Raw genomic sequence first — 18,471 nt, forward strand, 5'->3', positions numbered from 1 at the left:
GGCTAGCTAACCAGTAACGTGGCTTATTGACCAGATAATATCAGCTTGTTAGACTCTGACTGTTAATCTACAAAGACCAGAATGGCAAGTAAAACCCACATTCACTTAAAAACTTAGTAAAAACTATGTCTAGAAATGTGGGAACGTCTAAAATCTCCTGATGGAAATGTAACAATATTGCTATATGCTGCGTGTGTGCCTTTTTGCCATTCTATAGAGAGCAAAAAAAGAACAGGTTTTTGTGAATGAAATGAAACAATACTGTCACCAATACAAAAAATAATACAATAGGCAGTGCTATTTATATTTTGAATAAATGTGAAGTGGGAAAATTCAGGAACTCCCGCAATTTATTGTGAATTGCAAGTTGTTGCTTCAGGCAAAATATTTAAAAGATGTTTAAAATTCACTTTTGCTTTTCATATTGGGGGCTTGGTGAAACATGGGGTGTACACAGAATATGAGGAACACAAGAAATTTAAGGGGGCTGTTTCCCCTTTTCATCCCCCCTGTAGATCCGACCCTGCTCTGCACTGAAAAATCCCACCGCTGGGTGGTTTCTTTGTTGGTCTTTCAGAGTCAGCCCCTGAAGTCCCTGCGTAAGCTGCTGCACCTCTCCACCTCCTCCTCCAACCAGACGGCGTCCTCCGACATGCGCTACCAGCCGCTGCCTAACTCGGCCTCCGCTCAGGGTGGTTTCTCCGAAAGCCGGGGTCACTCAGGGGTCAGCACGCCCCAGCTCAAGAGCCGACAGGGAGCCTACCCGCTGCCGGGCCAGCTGGAGCCCGGCTGGCACTCGTCCGCCCTGGGGCGGCCGGAGGGCAACCCGTACCCGGAGCAAATGGGTGTCAAAGGGGGCCAGAACGGGCACGGCTTCGGACGCCCGTCCCGGTCGCGCATGCCGAACCTCAACGACCTGAAAGAGACAGCGCTGTAGTCGTCGGCCCCTCGCGCTCCTCCCACCTCGGCATCCCGCTTCCCTTCTGTTGCTCCTACACCTCTCACCCCCACGTCCCCCTCCGTAAACGGGCGCACACACTCTTCACACACACACACCAAAACACCAAACCTTCTGTCGTAAACACTGCTTGCAAACGGGCCGAAAGCCTTTTTATGTCGTAATTTTTTTAAGCTTCCATGTTTGATAGACTTTATATTATTATTACTTCTGTAATTCTAAAATCAGATTTGTATTATAAAGTAAATATGTTACAAATTCAGTATATATATACATATAGATATATATATGGATGGATAGGTAAAGTGTAGATTTTAAGTGCAAGTATTTTTTGCTTTTATTAAATATAGAAATATGGTACATTTTACTGTGTAGTATTAACTTAAGATTAAACTAAAGCATTCTGAACACATCAAGTCGAGCCAGTTGTTACTGCTCACGTCAGACCCGATGTACCTCTCACCCACGATCCTAATTCCTTTCAGGTGTGTCGCCTTTTGGATGTGCTCTGTCATTCTTGTTCTACTAACGAAAAAAAGAAAAAAGAAAAAAATCACAGCTGCACCGACAGTGAGATGGTTTAAACATCTGACTGCTCATTTGTAGGACATTAAGGTTATTGTGTCTTTATGAACTGCGGCCATTTTAGAAATAATGTAACCATAAACTAAACTTCTATACTCTGACCTACACTGCCCTCTGTGGGTCATGATAGAACACTGCATTGACTGTTTCTTGACAGTCACGTCGTTATTCCTGCTTCAGATCATGAATCGGTCTGAACAGAGCGAAACGTCTGATCAATGTTTATGAGCTCATTTAGGTAAAAGTATTTAAATTTGATCAATTCATTAAACTTGCTGTGCTTTGTGCACATTTCATGGATGCAGCTAATGGTAGAGGACATCTGAAGCTGACGATGAAGACTTTTTTTTTCCTCCAGTGAATAAAAGAACCTTCACAGTGGCTCGACTTCAGTCCGTTTTAGAAATGCACGAACTCACTCCAAACCCTCCAACCCCTAGCTGCCGTAGAAATAAGTAAAACGTTTCTGACTGTAAGAAAGAGTTTTTACAGCAGCTAGAGGATCATAAAAGCCATTCATAATGGTGCAGTGACTCTCAAAGGAACACTTTGTGTTTTTTTATGTGGATGTTATCAGTATTTTATCTTTTAGCATAAGTTAATATGAACCTTTAGTTCTTAAGGTCTGAGCAGTTTATTTACCCTTATTTGCATCGGTTTTGTCACATTCTGCTAAAAGCACCAATGTGTGTGCTATTTCCAGCCGCTTTCAGCCTTTATTACCACGACTTTCTGTTCTTTATTATTATTATGTTTTGCTATTTATAATTTATAAATTATTTGAGCAACTATTTCATCTAGTTATTCAGCTATAACGCCCTTATAGTTGTTGGCAACCTGGGTAAAGATGTGTGAAATGTCTTGGAATGAATTATGTCCCTTTAATGGCATAATTTTACCGTGAATTGTTTTTTTTTGTTGTTGTTGTTTTTTAAAGCCAACTTTAACATTTAATATATGTATTCACAGAGTAAAGAAAAGTCTACAGTAATACATAATTGTTTGTAACAAAATTGTCATTATTGCTGCTGGCACCTCTGACCTTTGTACTTTCTCCTTTAAAGTTGATCAGAATTTTATAAAAAAATATTTTAATATTTATCTCTCATCTTCATGGGATGACACACAGGCCCATTTCCTTTTAACTCACCCAGAACAAATCTCCACTGTTCACCTCTTACAGAGCATCCAGGAGCGTCTTGTTTTCAGTCTCCACGTCTCCATGACAACCATTGTACGCTGTCCACACACCAAACTGTTATGTGTGAGTAATGCCAGATAAAAAAAAAACATTTCTGGCGAAACATAACAAAACTGGCGGCTTCACCTGGAACCACTTGTTTATGTTGGATGAAATTAAGGTTAAGATTTTCACCAGTAAACACTCCAGGTGGGGTGGTAAGAAACAAAAAATTTAAATAAGCACCTCATACTCTCTGTATGGTATAGTGGAGGATCTGAGATGCTGTCCACTGCTTTTGTCCTCCCAAGAGCATTAAGAGTGTTTGGGCAGTCTTCAAAATGAGAACTAGCTAATTGCATTGAAACTAGAGACACAAACAATCAATCGACTTACGATTAACTGTCGATTAAAATTAGATCAAACGGATTAACTGATAACGTCCACTTAGACCTTGTTTTTAGTGTTGCAATTTGCCCTCCATCCAGCAGAGGGCGATGCTGGTGAACCCTAAGTTGAGTCAGTCGAAACAGAAATAAAAATGGCGGTGGCACACCAGAACGGGAAAGAGAAACGTTGTGGAGTGTGGGACGCAAAAGGAACTTCATACGGTTCTGTTTTAAAATATAAACACCTTTATGTCTATACGTGAAAAACTCAAGTTTTAAAGAAAACGGCCGCTCATCAACTAATCGTTGTAGTCGATTGGTCAAATCAATCAACTTTAGATTAACTCATTATTTTTGATAACTTGTACTCCTAATTGAGGCCTAAATTGCTCCTATCTACTGTCAGAACAATAATCAAAAAGTGGGTGACAACCCCAGTTTACCTGGTGAACAAACAAACAGTAGGAGTGTAAAGGGAGGTAAAAAAAAATGTAAATACTTGAAAGCTTTGGGAAACATCTTTACCTGGCATGCCAATCATTTTTAATGTAACGGTTCGCTCATGTTTACAATATTTCATGTCCTTTAAGTTGCAAAGCATGCTTTTATTTATTTATTTATTTTTTAAATATTATTTAACCCATTCCGTTTCAATGCAGCGTTTTCAGATACCGACTCTCTGACCTGGCTGGGAGTTACTGCACTGCTGTGTTTTTGGACTGATTACACCAGCTGAACCATTTGGTAGGAGCTTTTCAGATAATCTCAGAGTGAAGCCCAGTACTGTAACACTGTTTTTTTTTTGTTTGTTTTTTCTTTTGTTGTTGTTGTTTTGTTTTTTTATTTTTGGAAATGAAGTGCCACGAGAGCAGCTCTGCAGAAACAAGTCTTAACCCCTTTTTTTAAATGTTTTACCTTGAAGAGCTGTCGTGGCTCAGCAATATTGTCCTGACTCATGTAAATTCTTTCTCACTTCCTTTTCATCATATGCACAGTGTGTGCGTGCGTGTGTGTGTGTGTGTTTGAGAGAGGACCGAGTCAGAGACGCGGCCGTACGGACTGTACGTGTCACGGTACGTCGCTCTCTTTGAAATTTACCATTTTTTCCAAAGGAGCACCATGTATTATATTAATACTGACGTGTGACTACTTGTTTGGTAATATTTATAACAGAACAATGTTTTATCAGCTGTTTAAACGAGATCAAGTGTTAAGTTTGTGCTTTTTGTTACAGACACGATTTAGTAGCATAGTCTGTGTTGACCTGCTTATTATTGTTTTCCTTTTTCCTTCATTCCCCCCCAAACAGGGAGAATACGGATCCCTAACTCGACATAAGCGTATTGACTTTAGAATATTCATGTTTTACATCTGTAACTGTAAATCTCCAATAAAACAAGCTCATTTGATTCAAACAATGCAAAGCTTTTTCAAATTTTTAATCCTCAAAAGCGAGCTGCGAACATGTTTCCGGGTTCTCAAACCACTGATCCAACACTGTCTTCAATTCGTTGGCGATTGAAAATGTGTGGATGTCTCCAGCAGGCGTGTTCAAGGACAAATGTGAGACACTGAGTGTGTCAGTGTTGGATCGATGCCCTCTTTTTTTTTTTGGGGCCCTTTTTTTTTTCTTCCTTTTTTCTTCCTTTTTTTCAGTTGTTGTTGGCAGGAAACGGGTGAATGTGGGACGAAAGAGCGGACCCATTCGTCTTCAGATGCACTTGTTCATACACATCAGCAGCTCCATCCTGACGGCGATGCGGGTATGCCAGCCCAGAGGCAGCAGGCGGATGTAACGCGCTACAATGGGGGGCCGCAGCAGATTCTGCACGGTGGAGGAGCGGTCAGAGTTTCCATAGAAGACCTGAGGAAAAGAGAAGCGAAATGACTCGTTTTGCTGTCGTCGTTCCACACATTTTGTTGCAGAAAACCCCAAAAAGTATTCACATCTTGTAAACCTTTGAACGCTTCGTCACATTGCAGCCACAAAACCTCAAGTTTCTTTGACAGACTATCTCAAACTAAGCTTGCAAATGTGAGAGGAGAAGGAGAAATATTAGCTCCTATTTACGCTGAAATTGAAGTCCAGCCTAATCCGGTGTTTTCAGATATCAGATATCTGAGTGAACCTCTGAGTGAGGGAAGAGAGGTAGAAATGATGGGAAAGTGAAAGCAATCCTGGAAGTCCTCAGAGCTTATTTAAGTGTCGGAATGGCCTTGTCAAAGTCTAAACTTTTATCTAATATAAATCTATGGCGAGTTATTTTTGCAGAGACGAATGGTAATAAGCCTCAGTCTGGTTTAGACATCCCTCCATTGTAGCTGCTTTTGCAACAAAATATGTTTCTCCAAAGTGTTGAGCTGAAGACAAATGTCCATAAATGTCTTGTTTCTAATCCTTTTTTGCAGTTTCTCTGGCCGAAGTGAGGCGGCAGAACCAGTACCTTTATTATGCACTGCATTAGCAGCGTCACAATAAGAGGTAGCTCTTGCTAACATTGCAGTTGTCAGTCACTCTTTCGACCTGACCGCCGTTTGGTGGACCCACCCTGTTGTTTCCTGTTTGGTCTTTGTAGTAGATCCAGTTGAGCGTCTCCACGGTGCGATACTGGATGCTGTATTTGGTGATCCACTCGTCTGCGTCGCAGCGGCCCTGGCTGAGGATCCCCGACACCACCCCGACCTCCTGCAGGTCGATCTGGATCCACTGGTGCTGGTCGTTGAACTTGGACAGCCAGGCACACCTGTAGCAACAAAAATAAACAAAAACAACAGATCCCGTTTCTGTTGCAGAACGTGCAGGGTAAGACGCTAACTGGGTCACTCACCCGAATCCTTGGTTGTTTAGGCGAGCCTTGCTGGGGGTCCAAGAGGAGTACCAGCCGGTGTACTGGTCCTGGCTAGAGCAGCTGATCTGGTCGGAGGACACGGATCCCGATTCGAAACCCAGGGGTCTGTGGTACGGGCATTCTGTGGAGGAAAAAGTGTTGTTTTTTTTCCTCCATCACCTTCCAGCTTTAAAACTACAGTATGTAACTTTTATTAAAAATAAAAAAAAATTTTCACATTTATGTGGCCGCACACAGGCATGATTTACAGCGCTAAGACCCGTCTCCTGATTCTGATTGGTTGCTTGCAGTTAGCACTGAGAGAAGGAAGAGGAGTTTGATTTCTGTCTCATATCATTCTGACAAAATACAGACAGTTTCAACAAATACTTAAAAGTAATGTATTCAAAAGTTACATTCTGCAGTCTTGATACAGTTCAGTTCGTTTATATAGATTAACAATTCGTCAGAAAAAATAGATCCAATATAATATACACAGTGATACTAGTCAGTTCAACGGTCAGTGACATGGATGTAAAAAAGGCAAACTACGACACCTTTTGGTAAAAGAAAAATAGACTCATAACCTCGAATTACAATGAATTAAGAAGTCGAGGATCGACTGGATCTCTGTGGCTCTTTTAAACCATCTAGACTCTTTTTTTTTTTTACTTGTCTCTAAACAGAATCAAAATCGAGAATTGTTAGGAACTGGAATCGGAGCTGAAACTGGAATGTTCAAATTCAAAAGTTGCCCAACCCTAATTATGCTAGCTGTGCCAAAAAACATTTTGTTTAATCGTCCCATTGTCAATCGCTCTGAAACTAACATAAAATCAGTTTAAAAAAAGCTAATATTGAAGAAATATTTCTCTTTTACATTCTCGTCAGAACGCTTTCTTCGGCGTTTTCTTTAAACTGAATACGTTTTTGAACTTCTTGATAGTAAAGAAAAGGTCCAGTCTTGAATAAATCTTATGCTGTAAATGACCAATAATGTTGGTCATTTACAGAAACTGTTAATATCTCAGAAACTTTAATCCATTTTGCCATGTTTTCACCACAAATCTGAATTTATTTTTGTTTCATCGACTAAAGTAGATTAAAAATAATTCAGCCACTTGATCCGCAAATCAAATCTAACTGATTTCCTTAATAAATCACCTAATTAGTAACCAGTAAATTCCCTGTGTGTAATTTAACTTCAGTATAAATCCAGTTGCTCTTTGAAGAAGTTTGTTAAAGAGCATCACGAAGACCAGCGAACACGGCAGAAAGGTCGAAGTTCCTGTATCCAGATTTACAGTGATCCGGCTTACGCTGAGCTTTGATACCGAAAGAATAGCGTGATAAGACCGGAGGAGATAATTGGGGCATTATCTGATGCACGCTTCCTGCGTACAGGGCAGGCCTTATTTTGAGCTCGCTAATCTGCTCACCACATTCCCGCACAGGTAATGGGATTACCCAAACAGCGTTTGTCATGCCAGGCTTGTTCAGCACAACGGCTCATATCTAAATCTGAAGCTGTCATTGTTGATCCCCTTTCATTCGTCCTCCTGCGAAGAAAGTCGTTAAATTGTAAAAAGTGGCAATGAATTCCACTGGAAACGACTACCGGTCTGGATGAGGTGTTCGTCATTAGCATGTGTTGGTCAGGTTTTTTTTTTTCTTTTCTTTTGTGGGGCCAAAACTTGAATAACAGATTTAACACCAAACAAAACGCATGTATCTGTTTAGTTTGTGAAAACCATGTAGTAGATTTACTTGTTACGGAGGCTTAGGGCACAGGCTAATTTTTCTGGTCGCGCGATTAGCTAAGCTACGCTAGCCCTAGCTTGTATACAGCTGTATTTTTAGCACCATTACGCTAACTCTATTCAACTGATCAACTTAAAAATCTAAATTATTGAACTGTTACAGACTACAAATCGCAAACAACTGTTTGCTTACCCTCATTTTCTCCGTTATAAAGGTGTTTTTTATGTGTTTTATGTATGTGCAACAGTCTGAGGCTGATTTTTCGTATTATTAAACAGCCAATGGGACTAGAGATGGAAATGATCCACTTGGATATAATCTCATGTATTTAGATGTAAATGTTAATTAACATGTAATGTCCCATTTAAAAGAAAAACATAAACTTAAAAGAATTAACAAAAAAAATTACTAATTGCAATTGTAAAACAACAAAAGGTGCATTTCTGTCATTTACTGACATGGACCGTGGACAAAACACTAAATCTATGAATGATATGACATGAACAAACTGATTGACAGCTTTAGTCGGGGTGGGCAAATTATATTTTAAGGGTAAGGCGAGCCCTTTAATCACCCCTGTAGTTACACCCCTGGCGTTTCTCCTTCAAACCCTCCTAATAAATGGAGGACATCCAGCAGAAGCCGGAAGAGGCTTGCAGACTCCTCACCTGGCATGCAGTTCAGTGGGTGACCCTGAGGTGGTGGCAGTGAGGTCATCGACGGCATGGGCGAGATGGCAGCGGGGGTACGCGTGGGCGAATCCACGGACTCGCAGTCACAGGTGCAGGCCTTGACGTTCCGCGTCCACGTCTCGATCACCTGCTGCTCCTCCTCCTGCAGCTCCTCCTCCTGCAGCTCCTGCTCCTGCTGGACGGCCTCCTCTTCCTGAGGAACGCACAGGGAGAGAGAGGAGTCAATCCAAGGTCACTCACCTTAAACCAGATCTCAGCCTTCTAGTACAAGCACAATCTCACCTCCTGTGATCTAACCGTGATCACGGCTGCACAAGTGTTAAAAGAAAAACAACAAAAAAGAACAGTCAGAAGAACGGGTTGCGTAAAAATTCAATGTGCAAAGCTAAATCTCACAGAAAAAGAGAAATAACTCATCAGAGACTTTTTTTTTTGCATATAGATATCTTATTAGTCAGTCTGTGTGTGAATAACCATAATACTCCAAAGCAAAACTGCACAGCTCAGAAAACAAAAGTAATCACTTGCGTCCTACAATATAAGCAGTGATTGATGCAATTCTACGAAGAAACATGAGGAAAATGTTTCACGTCCACAGCGACTTACCCTGAGAGAGGAGCAGGAGGAATAACGCAGCAGCACAGTGAGCCGGGACCTCCATCTTCTTCTTCAGCTGTGCTGGAATGACATGTGTGTGATACCCAACTCTGGTGGACAGGATTACTATAATCCACGGGCCTGTGATGGCCTCATAATACTCTTTAGTGGCACTTAGACGCCTCCCTTTGGACAGCTCTGTTATACAGCATCTGTGCTTTTGCGGACAGCTTCATGTCAACGCTGAGCAGAGACAGAGCCTCAGATAAGTGGTCATCAGTGGCCTGAGGAACACGTCGTTTAGTTCAACACCGGTGACGGTTTCTGGTCTGTGTTCTTCGATCGTCGGCTGCCGTCCAGCAGGAACGGGGTAGAAATTTGTAACCGTTAAAAGACAGATGGCTAAACTATCGCTTAGTTTGGTTAAGTAGTAAAAAGTCACTCTGTTTGTGACATACAGTACATTGCAAATAAAAAAAAAGAAGAGTTCTTCACATTATTGTAACAGTTTTTAATGTCTTTTGTTTTATGTTTTAGTTCACATGTGTCAAACTCATGGACAGGAAGTCATAGCTTTATATGTGGATCCTTAACAACTGTAGCTAAAGATGATAAAGAACCAACTAATGACTAGAAGAATAAATGCATTTTTTTAGCAGGTTTTTAACAATTTCACCAAATTTCCACAAGGTAATGACACTTAAAGTACCAGAAGTATTTTTAGATGTATTTTTTGCCATTAGATTGGAAACTTTGTGCCTTTTTAATTTTTTTTTTAATTATTTTTTTTACATAAGTGTCCACAAAAAGTTGTTCATGGTCTTTTTACAAAATGTTTTTTTATTTGTTTTAAAACATCAAAATAGTTATGAAACAGTAGCTATTTAAAAATGACAAATTTCTAATTACATATCCAAAATTATAATTGTAAATGTTTTTTTTGTTTTTTTTTTCAGTGCGTCATGTAACGTTTGTGGCATGTTTTATTTAGCTGAACTGAGAGCCAAAATGGCTCTTTGGATGGTAAAAGTTGCAGCCCACACAGCTCTAGACTCATGAGAGGCGGATAAATAAAACCTTCAAGGTAACAGCTGTGTGCTTAAATAATAGTTTATGGGTCAAATCAAAAGTAGTTTTTATCTGTATATGTTTTTAATGATATGAATGTCAAAAAGTGCAAGGTGTATGAATACTGCGCTAAATAATCCCAGATGTTGATTGTTTTTACTGAGGCCAATTTAGGCAACTAATCTATCTGATTGGAGATCAGAGTTCGGTTTGTTATTGTGATCTAAATTATCAGCATTCAAACACAGCATTCTTGTACAGAAAGAGATCCTAATCTTCAAAGCAACCAGTGAACTAATCCTTGCTAGGGCAATAAGTGTCTCTCTTCTGACATCAGTTTTTCATTGCTTTTTACTGTTCCACTCATATTTGTCACATATTATTGTATTATTGTATATAAAATTGTAGATTTGGGGCAGGTTGGATCTGAGATTCACCCATTCACAATAGACTCCAGGCTGACCTAAATACTGGTCGATGCAGACCTGATTCTCGTTCCTTTTCCTTTAATATATGCTTAATTAAAATGTCATTGTCAGTGTCCTACATTAAATAAACATTACTTCCTTTAAAACTTTAATAACATCACGGTATCCCCGGCGTTTTTGGTTTGAAATTTGATGCTTTTATGTTCTCATTACCGCAAAGTTGTGATGTGATTGCTGTCAGAAGCATCCAATAAGATTTAGAGTATTGAATTAAAGCGCTTAAAAGGCGGGCACTGTTGACATGTGTTAGCCAATCACAGCCATCACCAGCTTGTCGGTAGCCAATCGAAAGCGAGGTTTCACCTGCCTATGGTATATGGTGGAAGTGAGGCTGCTCATCTCTTCAGACGGAAATTCAGTGCGTTATTCATGGTGAGTAGCTTTAAAGCTGTGTTGCTGGAATGTGAAATTTAAAAGGCTTAAAATTATGGGTGGAATGTCGTGTTTTAGACTGTGTGTCTGACGCGAAAACTTGCTAATTCTAACCGGAGAATAACGGCGTTAAATGGTACTTCCGCTCCGCTGTGTTCATAACGGTATGATGATGTTTAACCAACTGGTGATAATTGACCGAATAGTTTGACAGCCAGAAGGGCTTTGTCATAGAAACACCGTGAATGTATCATGTTGTCATGTTAATTTTATGGGGTTATTATCTTAACTGTTTAGGTAAAAATTAAATTTGTACTAAAACAGAGCGTTGTGAAAACAGTATACATACATAGTAACCTGGTGAGACTGGCTTTTTTTTTTTTTTTTTTTTTTTTTTTTTTTTTTTATAGCAAGTTACTCTTTTGTACAAGAAAAATATTTTTTTTGAATTGATTAATTTGGGTCTCATTAGTTATTGATCTCTCTGCTTCTCCTGGTGGCTGTAGTTGCATCCAGAGACGTCAGTACAATTGAATACACGGGTGGCTTTGCCCCATGGTCTAGTTTTTTTTTATTTTTTATTTTTATTTTTTACACATTTTCCAGTTTTTTTTTCCTTCTGTTTTTTGTTTCTCTCTGAACTGTAAACGTTTCATATTAACAAGCAGATTTTATTTCCAGACAAAGATAAGATACAATGAGTAAAGACAAAAAGCAATTTCCAAATGGTTCATTAAGTGAAAGATGTAAAAAAAATAAAATAAAAATCAGGAACAGTTGGGGAAACAAAGTCATTGACATGTGTCAGTCTGGAGAGAGTCCATTATCTACAAATGTAGAGAGCATGGGAGAATGTTAAACTTCCCAGGAGGGGATTACCCAAATTACTCCAAGAATTCATTAAAAAAAGATTCCCAAATTCTTGATGGGAGTTGTCGCCAAGGGGCAAATAGTGATTAGTTTTGCAAAAAAAAATACTTGCAATTAGATAGCAGGTGGGTGGTAATTATTTTTCTATACAGGGCCAGGTTGGTTTGGATACTTTTCTTTTTTTTTTCCCTGTCAGAAAGTGAAAATATGGTTTGAAAAATCCATTTAGTATATTTAAGCAGATTATTTTTGTCTGATATCAGAACTTGTTTCTGATCTTAAATATTGTGACACAAAAGCAACCCCCCCCCCAAAAAAAAAAACAAACAAAAAAAAAACAACAGACATTTTTAAGGGGGAAAATACTTTTTCACAACTTATGAAGAAATTTTAATGTATTTATTTTCATACTTAAACTAATGAAAAAATGATGTGTCTTGATTCATTACACACTGATTGATATATTGTTTTTCCAGATTTTTTATTTTTATTTTTTTGCTCACAGCTCAAACCTCCTTACCCCCAATAAATTTAGGTTAATACAAAATAAGAATGCATAAGGTCAATAAAATTAGTTTTAATACAGAAATGCTATATTGTAGCTTTTCAAAGGCTTGATTGAAAAAACTTTTTTTAAAATCAGTTTTATAAATAACTTGCTCATTTTTAGGACTTAATTCAATCTAGTATTATTTACATTAATCCATTGTCTTTATGTAATTTTTAGTGAAATATAGAATTATTGATTGCCATCTTAAACAGGACAACATCCATGTCGACTTTCTTAATTTGGCATAACTTGTCAGAACCAGAATGGCTTCATTCTCCTTCACATAAAGAGAATTGGCTCTTTTTTTTTTTTTTTTTTACGTTTATTGTCGTATTCTGCGACTGTGTCTCCTTGCCGCCCACTCCTTCCTCTCATCTTTTCATTCACATCTCTTGTTTTGTCATCCCTTCATTTCAGATGCAGTTCATGCTTCTGTTCAGTCGTCAAGGCAAGCTCCGGCTGCAGAAATGGTACGTGCCTCTGTCTGACAAAGAGAAAAAGAAGATCACCAGAGAGCTGGTGCAGACCGTCCTGGCCCGGAAGCCTAAAATGTGCAGCTTTCTGGAGTGGAGAGACCTAAAGATTGTTTATAAGAGGTGGGTGGTGATTAGGGCTTGTCCAAGAACACTGATCTTATCTGAACCTTCTTTGACTAATTGGTTGTGTGGTTCGGTCGGGTGGCTCAGGAACGGCTGTCAGCAATGAGATAAAACCATCATGAATAGACTACAAGTAGGAGGAGTATCAATTTTCCCCTCATTATATCCTGTTGCTGTGCCAACGGACGAGCAGGCAGACTATTGGTGAGGCTGGGTGGCCCAGGCTGAAAAGATTAACATGGGACTGAAGGTGCCTAAGCAGACAGGTTTATTTACAAGCTGTAGTTAAGTAATGAAAAGGTTTTTTGTTTTTGTCACTGCTGTTTTTTCTGGACTGCCCACTTTACTTATTAAAGTAGCTCAAACTCAGTCAGACTGAACGGAGTGCGTCTGTGAACACCAGTTTTTAAGTCTCGCCTCAGATTCTCGATTTAAGTTTGCTTCCTGAATACGCACAGAGTGAATTGAAAGGGGGAAGCAGTTTTTGATCCCTTCTGAGTAAGGTTCAACCTGCATTGAAAGGTTAAGGAAGTATGAAACATGTTAGCTGTATTTCTACATCTACATAAATATATTATCAATTAGTGCAGTACAGTCACCGAAGTGGACTTGAAATACGACAAAACTAATTTCCAGGTGACTTTCCAGCAAGATATAGGAGCTTGTTTTTAACTAAATAACCCCTTGATACTGATTTAAAAAGTACTAGCAGACATTTTTGGCAGACATTTTTTAAAAACATAACGTAATCTACCAGTGGAAGTTGTACTTTTTCATCAATATTAGGTAAGTTTTGACTTAAAACAAGTTCCTTCCCATGTCTTTTTGAAAAGTTACTTGTAAGTTAGTTTTGTTTTATCTCAGGCTTACTAAGATGTTTGCACTAGAAACTACACAAAAACTTATTAATATTTTGTGTTTTTGCACTGGCATGTCTCCTTTGTCTTCATAATGTTTGTTTGAATTAATACTGAGATTACATTACGCACAGCTGGACTATATTTGGTAATTGGCTCCTTCAGGGAATCGGCAGTATATTGTTACTAAAGCTAAACGTTTAAGGACATAAATCCTCATAAGAATTATTTTTATGAAGGAAAGCATCCTATTTATCATGTATCTTTTTAATGTGATGACTTGCAAAAGAGAGAAGTAATGAAGTGCACAAGGAAAACCTCCACAGAGTTGAATAAATAACAGGAAATGTACAAGCAAGAAACTGCCTTTGTGTTTCTGTAAAGCAGGCAACACCTTTATTCCCGTCTGAAAACGACTCTGCGGACCGTCGTCCCTCGCCGCCTCCTGCTCGCCCCGCCCTGTGGCTGGAGGGGACCAGCTGACCAGCTTCTTTATTAGCCAATCATCACATGCTTAAAGAGAGCCTCTGGGATTATCGGGGATAAGGAACTGTGGCAGGGGCTTAACTGATTCAGCATCCTCCTCTGGCTCCTGGCGTTTTAATGAACACGCTGCGCACAATAAGCAGCCATCTTTAATAACGGCCAAGGACTCCTCTCTCAGCAGTATTTAAGTGCAGAGGGAAACCGTACTGTATATCACTTCTGTGTAATGTGTAGTCATCTCTTCCTACCAGGTGCTGCAATATGTCAAGAACATATTGAACGTTGCTGAAAATTATGACACGATCATTTACGATACCCTTTACGACTGTACTGATGTTGTAATGATGATTGTGATTCTAAATATTGTGTTTTTCCTGTGTTTTTATGGTAAAAGAGGTAAAAGTATTTGAGCACTTTGTGTTCTTGCTGTGTTGTAGATATGCCAGCCTGTATTTCTGCTGTGCCATAGAGGACCAGGACAATGAGCTCATCACACTGGAAATCATCCACAGATACGTGGAGCTGCTGGATAAATACTTTGGCAGTGTGCGTTTGGATCTCTTGCTCAGTTTCCATTCATGTTGTATTGTTTTTATTTTTATTTATTTATTTTTTTAAGTCCCAGATATCTGGGAAAACAGACACATTTTAATGTGTTTTGGCCTTTTAGCCACACAAAAACTTTGATATCATTAAAAATGATTACTTATAAAAGTTTCGACCAAAGTGGGGATTTAAGAAAACTTCGTGTGTGTGTGTGTATGGGGAAAATGGAGATTTGGGGTCCTGCGCACTGCAGTCTGCGACAAAGAACCGATATATAATCCACATACTTGTTTGACACAATTCCCAATCGACATCGTCTTTAGTTTTATTCACTTCCTATTCTAACACGGTTTTTAAAAGTAGTTTGATCTTTATATCCACACACACAAACCTCCTGGTACTGTGTTTAATTCCTAACCGGAAGTCGTTTTGAAGCAATCTGATTGGCTAAGAGGTTTTAGCTGTGCGCTACACTGCCCTCTATTGGTTTGGCATGTTTAAAACAAAGTTCATGAACCCTCTCATTTGTACGGGTTCATGTGAACAAAATCTTTTGAAACCGAACCCATGCGTACAATGTTATTTTTAAACAACAAAGATATTTGTTTTTATAAAGACCCAGGTATGTTTGTAAAAGGCCTAAGGCTGCCACCAGTTGAGCTTAGCAATGACCACAGCGTGTACTGTGTACATTTACTTTTTCAGGTTTGTGAGCTTGACATTATTTTCAACTTTGAGAAGGCCTACTTCATTCTGGATGAGTTCTTGCTGGGCGGCGAGGCTCAGGAAACGTCCAAGAAGAACGTCCTGAAGGCCATCGAGCAGGCGGACCTACTGCAGGAGGTAAGACCTGCACTCACTGGTAAAGCAGTCATTATTATAATAAACATTTTAGCTAATTTCTATTTCATTTTTTTTTTACATAAATGACAAATAAATTGCATCTTTTACATAGTAGCATTGCTGCACTTTAATAATGGTTAAATTAGTGAGAATTTTGTTTATTAATGAGGATAGTAATAATAGGTCTTTATAAATAATAATCTCCTTTTATAGTTTTTACTTTTTCATTAGATTTGAATATAAATTTTAAGTGTTTGTCAATTGAATAAAATGAACAAGCTTTTAAAACAATGACTAATGCCTAGTAAGCAGACGCAAGTGTTACAGGTCACTAACTCGCTGTGAAAGGCTGTTAATGTTGGTGAATGGGAGTCGGTGTGTGTATAATGGTTTCTTGTTATAATCATTTATTCTGTCTAGAAAAACTGACTTGGTGTCAGGATTGAAAATTCACTTTCTTGCGTGACATCAGACAGGATTTTGCCCTAAAACAAGTGCAGTTGGAGCTGTGTGTGCTGAAGCACATTACTGTCTTCGTTAGTTTTGTTGTTGAGAAGCCATGTAGTTTTGACCAGACTATCTAGAAGTGTTCTGCCACCACTTTGTCTGCAGGATATCCATTTTTAAGATGTTAGAGGAAGTCACAAATATGGCAATGTACATCATCCAAACAAAAACAGTAAATGTTGGACTTTGACTTTTTTTCAAAATCTTACAATCTTTGTACATGGTCAGACATGACAGCAAAGACATAGCAATACCCCACATTTATAACCAAACAAATGTATATGGTGGTGTAAATACACCACCATATATCTGCTGTTAGTTGTAGTTAAATTCTTTCTGGTTCTTAAATATTTCCTCATTTTATTTTTTGTAATTTGTCTTGTAATGCTCTTCAGTGTGCTTTATGTTTCTTGCATTTAGGTCGCTTCATCTCGATCGAAACTGACATGTTTCTTTCTGTGCTTGTGTATTCTTTGCTATTGTGATTTGCAGAATATAGACTTTCAGATGCGTCTGTTTGCAGGTACAGTTTGTTAAACTCAAAGTAGGCCTTGCTGTAGTCTTAGATTGGTAGCCCTAGATAGATTATAGCCATCAGAATTAACACACCAGCAATGGACAAATTTGACTCCTGGATTATGACATGAAAATGAGTTTCTGGTGTGTTATCTGCTTCATACTGACCTCATAGCAAAGCTTATACGTCTTATGGAGTCACAGATTTCAAAGGGCAAATATCATCATAGCTTAAATCCAAAAAAAAAAAAAACTACAAATCTTGTAAATATGAAAGATAAATAAATTAAAGTTGGTATAATAATTTTAATTTATCACTAGCTTGAAATTTTGTTTCACCAAAACATATTTTGGTTAATATTACTCACAGTTGGAATAATCAAGTTGAGTGAAATGACAGACTGTGTCCTTGGAATAACATTTTGCCAGATGCATTACTGTAGTGCAGCAAAGCCCTGGTAAGTAAGGCATATTCTGATTACATGTTATTAAAAAAGTGACACTTTCAGCTGCTTCCATTCACTTCCACTACGTAATAGAATTATCCTGGTGTCGCAGTAGTTTGTTAGACATCACCAAATAAATAAAAAAAAAAATAAATAAATAAATAAATAAATAAACTTGTGTTTGAGCAGGTGGTTTTGGGTCAGGGTATGTTATAATGACCATAGAGTTCAGTGTTCACACCTAGAGTCATCACTTTTCACAATTTTTTTTTTTTTTTGGTGAAGTTCTTGTCTGCCTTTAGCTTGGGTGTCTTTTAAAAAATAATAATAATTACAGTTCTCCCTAAATACAAGTGAAACTAAAAAAAGGTAAACATGATGATATATGCCCTTTAAATGTTAACTCTGTAGCATGATGGAGCTTTTGTTCACATGTTTAGAGGCCACCAGTAGGTTAACATCCACGGTAGTTCTGGGATCAAGGTTTCACATATTACTACAAGAAATCTCTCTAAGTGGAGATTCTCAGGCATCCAAGTTATGTTCGACCCGCTCACTGACCACAAAACAATCCAACTTCACTGTGATAAGGAACAAGCATATTTAGCACAAACATTGGGAAAATTTGTGTTTTCTTTTTAAATGGTGCCTCATTTGTAAGCTAATTCCATTTGTGGGTCGAGTAAAGTACATGGGTTGCACCCAAATAAATTTGCCAAATCCTTTCTGCCAATCCTAAACATCCTATTCTACTTTTTGACTCTTGTTTGGTGTTGTTTATGGGACTCGATGATTGAAGTTTGAAGAAATAAGACATATTCAACAGCTTATTCAGGGGACTCAGTGATGCGGGGGAGAACTATACACAACCACAACAGCATGACACCTCTTCCTCATGCTGGTAACCAGCTTGGCCACACACTGCTGTAGTACGTAATGCAATTCTTCAACCAGTATTTGTGGGGAACAACCAGCTTGGTTGTGTTCATCATTTTGAGATGAACAGTATTCCAGAGTTGGTCCCACCAGTGTTCAATGGGGATCAGGCCAGAACAAAACTGTATCCAAGGTATTTCATCTTCTCCACTCCCAGATCCTAGATGTAGTGGTGCAGGGATGGTACCAGGCCAAGGTGGAGGTTGCGGAGAAGTTATTTGATTGACAGCAGAGTGAATTCGTTGATTGGTCTGTGGATTTACGTCACTGTAAAAGTGAATGCTGTCTTTAAGAAATGGCACATTCATCTTCAACTGGATGGGGCAACCCGCAAAGAACAAATGTACTAAGATATTTTGGTGAAAATGGCCGCCAAGTGGTACACGCAAAAATGATA

General features: G+C 38.7%; 3 protein-coding genes across 5 annotated transcripts in view; 2 read left to right on the top strand and 1 right to left on the bottom strand.

Annotated features, from left to right (window-relative positions):
• Positions 1-3,592, top strand: part of LOC103137162 (cyclin-dependent kinase-like 5) — a 59,987-nt gene extending 56,395 nt beyond the window's left edge. For all 3 annotated transcript variants that reach the window (XM_007550773.2, XM_007550774.2, XM_016670764.1), the window contains one exon: positions 578-3,592. In XM_007550773.2, the coding sequence (XP_007550835.1) occupies positions 578-937 (360 nt within the window). In that variant the 3' untranslated portion in view covers positions 938-3,592. The remainder of the gene's footprint in view (positions 1-577) is intronic.
• A 344-nt stretch (positions 3,593-3,936) lies between these two features.
• LOC103137161 (retinoschisin) lies at positions 3,937-9,076 on the bottom strand. Its single transcript, XM_007550772.2, has 6 exons — positions 9,000-9,076; positions 8,676-8,701; positions 8,370-8,586; positions 5,941-6,082; positions 5,661-5,856; positions 3,937-4,976 (listed from the first exon to the last, which is right to left on the bottom strand). The coding sequence occupies exons 1-6, from the start codon at positions 9,052-9,054 to the stop codon at positions 4,824-4,826; spliced, it is 789 nt and encodes a 262-aa protein (XP_007550834.1). The 5' UTR covers positions 9,055-9,076; the 3' UTR covers positions 3,937-4,823.
• A 1,740-nt stretch (positions 9,077-10,816) lies between these two features.
• LOC103137158 (AP-1 complex subunit sigma-2-like) lies at positions 10,817-18,227 on the top strand. The gene is made up of 5 exons (XM_007550770.2): positions 10,817-10,918; positions 12,756-12,934; positions 14,718-14,826; positions 15,532-15,669; positions 16,669-18,227. The coding sequence occupies exons 1-5, from the start codon at positions 10,856-10,858 to the stop codon at positions 16,711-16,713; spliced, it is 534 nt and encodes a 177-aa protein (XP_007550832.1). The 5' UTR covers positions 10,817-10,855; the 3' UTR covers positions 16,714-18,227.
• The last annotated feature ends 244 nt before the right edge of the window (positions 18,228-18,471 follow it).

This window comes from Poecilia formosa, unplaced genomic scaffold (genome assembly GCF_000485575.1).
Source record: "Poecilia formosa unplaced genomic scaffold, Poecilia_formosa-5.1.2 Scaffold37, whole genome shotgun sequence".
NCBI classification, from domain to species: Eukaryota; Metazoa; Chordata; class Actinopteri; order Cyprinodontiformes; family Poeciliidae; genus Poecilia; species Poecilia formosa.

Coding starts and splice junctions, on each gene's coding strand:
- LOC103137161 (XM_007550772.2), bottom strand. CDS start 9,054: ATGGAGGTCCCGGCTCACTGTGCTGCTGCGTTATTCCTCCTGCTCCTC. Junction 8,702..8,999: donor CCTCCTGCTCCTCTCTCAGG/GTAAGTCGCTGT, acceptor ACACTTGTGCAG/CCGTGATCACGGTTAGATCA. Junction 5,857..5,940: donor CTAAACAACCAAGGATTCGG/GTGAGTGACCCA, acceptor TTGTTGCTACAG/GTGTGCCTGGCTGTCCAAGT.
- LOC103137158 (XM_007550770.2), top strand. CDS start 10,856: ATGGTATATGGTGGAAGTGAGGCTGCTCATCTCTTCAGACGGAAATTC. Junction 12,935..14,717: donor CTAAAGATTGTTTATAAGAG/GTGGGTGGTGAT, acceptor GCTGTGTTGTAG/ATATGCCAGCCTGTATTTCT. Junction 15,670..16,668: donor AGGCGGACCTACTGCAGGAG/GTAAGACCTGCA, acceptor TGTGATTTGCAG/AATATAGACTTTCAGATGCG.